The sequence below is a fragment of the Condylura cristata genome, unplaced genomic scaffold (genome assembly GCF_000260355.1).
Source record: "Condylura cristata isolate star-nosed mole 26May11 unplaced genomic scaffold, ConCri1.0 scaffold00026, whole genome shotgun sequence".
Classification (NCBI taxonomy): Eukaryota; Metazoa; Chordata; class Mammalia; order Eulipotyphla; family Talpidae; genus Condylura; species Condylura cristata.
This window is the reverse complement of record NW_004567127.1, coordinates 3916674-3921934: the sequence shown is the minus strand read 5'-3', so window position 1 is coordinate 3921934 and position 5261 is coordinate 3916674. Positions and strand designations below refer to the sequence as shown.

The following is a 5261-nucleotide window of genomic DNA, read 5'->3' as shown; positions in this document are numbered from 1 at the left end:
GGTACCCCAGTCTGCGCCCGGGCGTCCCTCTCACGGAGGCCTCCTCCGCCTCTCCGTCCTTGGAGGGCCAGTGGGGGCGAACCGCGTCCGCCCTCACCTTCCTCACCAGGGGCCGGCCGCTGGGCAGAGCAGCCTGCACAGAGGGGCGCTTCTGCGCCAGACTGGGCGCGCACGTGTCTGCCAGCAGGCTGCCCTGCGGTCACGGCGCTTTCCCAGGTGCAGACGGCAAGCCACTGGGAGCGTGGGGGCACGAGGCGAGCGTGGCGCCAGCGAGTCGGGGACAGGGCGCTGACAGCGGCCAGGCCTCTGACGTCCCGGGCTCCCTCTGCGCCGGCCCCGGGCACGCCGGACGCCCTACCTGCACGTGCTGCTCTTTGACGCAGACCAGCACCGTGTAGACGCCGGGGTCCTTGGGGGTGTAGGAGACGCAGTACGTGCCGTCCTTGTTGTCCTGGACCGTGGTTCTCACTGGGCTGCGTGGACACGACAGTTCAGGATTAACACTCGCGCCAGCCCCTTCGGCTGCCCGTTACTCCGCGCGTGAACGCCCGACCGTCAAGTCACATTCGCTGCGACGCCCCGAGCTGGCCCCGTCTCGGGGATGACTCACAGCACAGGGGAAGGACAGCCGCCAGGCGAGAGGCTTCCCGATGCCTCCTTGAGGCATTCCTGCTTCTCGTCAGTGGGCTCTGGGGTCACCCCCACCCCCCGCCCAGTGTGTCCCGCCTCGAGTTCCAGCGACACACCGGTGCTCCCAGCACAGGAGCCACTCAGTGTCCCAGAGACCGCCGTTCGTCCAGTCGACGTCGGGGCTGAAGCCGACCTGAGGGCGGGTCAGGCCTTTGGGAGCACTGAACATGGGCCTAGAGCCCAGGGGAGAAGACACAGCTGGCCCGACTGGCCAGTTTGTGACAGCGCCCCAGGAGGGCAGGCACAGTGCTCCCTCCACTGTCGCCAGGACCCCCCCCTCCCACCCCCAATTCCCAGGTACCGGCTGCGTCGTTACCGACCTGTCTTTCTTATCTTTGGGGACAACTGTGACTTGGATGTTGTCTCCTCCCTTGCCCATGCTCTCCCCTGCTGCGTCCTTGCAAAACAGGGTGAAAGAGGCTGTCTGTTTCTCCCGGGCTCGGTGGAGATCTGTAAAGGACAGACACTCAGGCCTCCCTCAAATGCTGCTGGCAGCAACTACAGCCACGACCAGACGCCATCTTGCTGCTTCTCTTCAGAAGGGAAGGTGGTGCTTCCTGCTCTCCATCATCACCACTCCCCTGCTCTTCCTACTCTGGCTCCGGAGCATGCTCCTGCGCGGCCCTCCTGTGAGCCTGGCTGTCGCAGCTCTTGGTGACATGGAGTCAGCCCTGGGAGCACTCAGGACTGCCCTTAGGCATTCTGAGAAGAAACCGCGAGACCGGTCACCCTAACACTACGCCCTCCGTAGCTCCTGCTGGAACTGGCAGCGGTGCAGGTGACTAGTGACTGGGGGTATAGCTTGGATGCTTCGTGTGGTGAGAACTACAGGGCTGTAGCTCCTGGAGCAGCAGTCACCTGAACAGGTTTCTTACCGGGCGTTCATGAAAGACATGAGGTCTAAGAGGCTCCTGAAATGCCGTGCCCACGTCAGCAGTGTTTCCTTGGAGCAAGGATTCCCAAAGAGATCTCTGCCCTCACATCAGCTAAGAGCCCCAGGGTGGGGCCAGGGTGAATCTGGACGCGGTCTTCCTGCCAGGATGACCTACGCACTGCAGGCTTGAACACCACGCCTCCTTAGGGACCACTGTCCAGAGGAATCGGCTTTTCCTCTGCTGAGTGAAATGCCCCCACACTTTTAAATGCCGGTGATGGCGAACTCTAGAGGACTCAAGAGGGCATAGAAGAAAGCCAACTGTGATCTTATCTTCCTCAGGCCTTGACAGCCACTTGTGATCTGTGCCCTGGGCCTGCCACCCCCTCCCTGCCCTGAAGGTGATGCTCCTCTGGGCCTGCCTGCTGTCATCCTGCAGAAACAGCGCTACCTGCTACCCTTGAGTTCCCTGGTGGTTCCATTTTTTTTTAATTGGGAAAGGCTCATGTCTCACCCTAGCACAGGACTTTAACTGCATCACAACCCCCACAAAAGAGGGAGGGTACCATCCCCAGTAAGTCCCCCTCGGCAAACTGGCCGGCGGGGAGCGCGCCCCCGCTGAGTGAAGGCGCAAGCTGGAGAGACCACCGCTCTCAGAGACAGCTGCGCACTGCGCCCCCAGGCCGGCGGGCGCTGCCTGCCTACCTTCTCCTTGAAGGACACACTTGGCCGGGTCGACCACTTTGGTGTTGATGGCCCCGTACACCTCATAGCCTCGGCACCGGCCTGCTCTCTCCTGAGGACAGAAGCATATGGTGTCGCTCCCGCCCGCCTGGGTGTTGTACTCCACTCTGTTCAGCTTCGTGAGCCGCTCCACCACCACGCCCTTGGTGGCCAGGATCTCCAGGTCGGAGCCGCTGGCCAGCAGGTGCTCGGTGAACTCCACGCCGGTCCGCATGTCTGCCAGCAGCTGCTCCAGCTGCGCCTTCTGCAGCTGCAGGGAGTTCTCCCTCTGGGCCCGGATGCCGTCCAGCTGCCGCAGCAGCCTGTCCCGATGCTCTTCGATGGCCTTGATGTAGCCTTCGGAGAAGGCGCGGACGTCGGCCGCCACGGCCGCCACGCGCTCCTGGAGGGCGCTGCTTGCGCCCCTGGTCTGCGCCAGCGCCTCCTCCAGGGCCTCCACGTGGGGCCGGGTGTCCCTGAGGAGCTCGCGCACGGCGTCCCCGTGCTTGTGGATGACGCTGCTGGCGAAGTCGCAGGGGTGTTCCCGGTGCTCGCCCAGCACGCAGTCCCGGCACACAGGCCGGTCGCAGACCTCGCAGAACAGCTGCAGCTCCTCCGCGGGGTGAGCCAAGCACAGGACGGGCTTCCCGACGCGGCTGTGGCCTTTTAAATCCTTTAGGTCCACCATGGGGTGCTGGGCCGTTTTCTTCTGCCGCCTGGGAGCAGAGGCAGAAAGAGATTAGGGAGTCCCCTAGCTCGGAGACCGTCTGGCAGTCGGGCTTGGCAGCTGCTCACGCTGCCCTCCCGTGGCCGCTGCCCTCCCGTGGCCGCTGCCCTCCCGTGGCCGCCCGCCTCTGATTGCAGCCCCTCGTCTGCCCCCGGGGACCAGCCTTCGGAGAGCGCCGTGGGACGGCCCTGAGGCTCGCTGGCTTGGGCCAGGGCTCCACCAGTGTCACAACTGGACCCTGGGACTCTCCCCAAAGAGTTAAGTTGGCGAGACAAGCCCCAGCCTTCTCTCACAAGCGAGTGGAAGGAGCGTGGTGCAAAGCAGCGCCAGAGACAGCGGCGCCAGGTGGCACAGGGACAAACCCGGGCAGCTGAAGAGCAGCTCACCAGCCGCAGCAGGAACCCGCTTAGCGTGCTCAGTCCTGGCAAAGCATTTCCTTTCACTGATTCAGCCTCTGTCACCCAGACCTTTTAGAAAGGCTTCACTGAAGTCAGTGAATCAAAGCTCTTTAATGCCACGTTCTGTGTACCCCAGGAGAGTTAGGGAATCCCCAAGAAGTCACAGTGACTATGCAGAGTTCCCTGCTAGCACTGCAGCAACTTGAAGCTTGGGTGTCTGTCCTGGCACAGAAGGTGGCTTAGAGAGAGCAGGGTCAGCTGTTTGGGGGCAGCAAGGCAGACTATCAGAATTGCAAGTTAAAAACAGAAAGACTGAAGACGTCTAGCTTGTTCTGTTGGCGAGGTCAGACAAACGGAAGGCAGGATTTTAAAACTATTCTACACTAATCCTAAAACCCTAGTCATTTTATGTCATGGCCTGGCGTGAGAGGGTGGAGACGGGACAGAGCTCTGTGTGACAAACTGCCCACCAAATGCCAAAAAGGACCTGCCCTGAACCCCCGTGAGCACAACCAGCCTACTTCCCAATCCAGAGGAAGTCGAGGGTGGGGTACAGGCAAAGCCTGGGGTGGGCCGCCAGGCAGCGGGCACAGGGAAGGCAGCAGGGTTAGCAGAGACCAGAATGCAAGCAGACCTGGACTTCAGATTGTTTTGCCACCTACATACCAGCTGTGGGCCTTGCCACATCATGTACTGCTGAACTTCAGCCTCCTCAAACAAGGAGGGGGGAAACCCGCCCCCCCTCTGCGGTTGCAAGCATCAAACAGGTGAAGGGCAGCGGCTAATCTATGCATTCTCTCGTTTCTCCAGCATGCAGAAAATGTCAATGTGCTCTGTCAACCGAAGGACTGTGCAAACCTTTGCTGCTATTGCTGTGGGTATCACTTCAGTCTAGAGGGATTCACCACTGGCGTGAGTATTTGCTGTTAGTGCCTATTAATCGCTGGGGTTTGAAAAAGCTTTCCTTTCCACCTGTCACCAAGGGACTTCTGTCTTGACACCTGCTTGCATCCCGCTCTTAGGCCACACCAGGTGGGGCAACCCATCTTTACCTATGAGCCTGGCAGCAGAAGTGGCAGAGATTGGCTTTGCAGGTCTGACACCTCTTCTCCACTTCCCTGTCGCTGCACAGGTCACACACCAGGCCCTGGCCTTCCCCGCGCAGGCTCTCCAGCATCACATCGTTCATGGCCAGGTGGTCTATGGTTAACGCCTTCACTCCACCCTTGGGCAGGTCCACCTGAGCGTCACATACCGGACAGAGGATGCCGATCTGCGGTTTTAGAGTGTGTGGCTTGACTTCCTGGAATATGGACCCCTCTGAGCTTGCGTCCGAGTCTCCCCCTCGCATGTCCACTATTGAGAAGGGTTCCAGCTGCTCCAGACACTTGGTGCAAACTGTGTGCAAACAGGGCAAGAGCTTGGGGGCTATGAAAAGCCCCATGCACAAAGGGCAGTGAGTCTTGCCCGAGCTGCCAGGCGCAGTCCCACTGGGGAGTTTGCCCATGAAGGCCAGCAGCGGCTTCCTGTTCTCGGACATGTTCCCCACGCTTGTGCCCACAATCAGGAAAGGCCAGGGGTGGGTCTACAATGAAGTAGTAAGTGATTAAGCCCACCCAGAGACAGAGTTTCCAGAACTTGAACAGAGACCATGGGGGCTCTCTCGTAGGCAAACCGAAGGGCACAAGGGGAGAGGCGGCTCCCCGAGAGGAGCCACCCACAGATCTACTCAGGAGGGGCCCCTCCTTTCCGCGGCATCCCATTCCAGACGCACGCCCTCCCCCGCCCTCCGAGTCCTCGCCCCAGGCTCTTCCAGGTCTCGGCTAGCCCCGCGCCCCTGGCCCACCAC

At 61.1% G+C, this 5261-nt stretch overlaps 1 protein-coding gene across 1 annotated transcript in view; it reads right to left on the bottom strand.

The window, feature by feature from the left end:
* The window catches only part of TRIM45 (tripartite motif containing 45), a 7145-nt gene extending 1966 nt beyond the window's left edge, over window positions 1–5179 (bottom strand). Inside the window, exons 1-4 of the mRNA XM_004689601.2 lie at window positions 4465–5179; window positions 2270–3003; window positions 1011–1140; window positions 359–473 (exon numbers count right to left, since the gene is read on the bottom strand). Coding sequence (XP_004689658.1) covers window positions 359–473; window positions 1011–1140; window positions 2270–3003; window positions 4465–4952 — 1467 coding nt within the window. The 5' untranslated portion in view covers window positions 4953–5179. The remainder of the gene's footprint in view (window positions 1–358; window positions 474–1010; window positions 1141–2269; window positions 3004–4464) is intronic.
* Window positions 5180–5261: the final 82 nt, after the last annotated feature.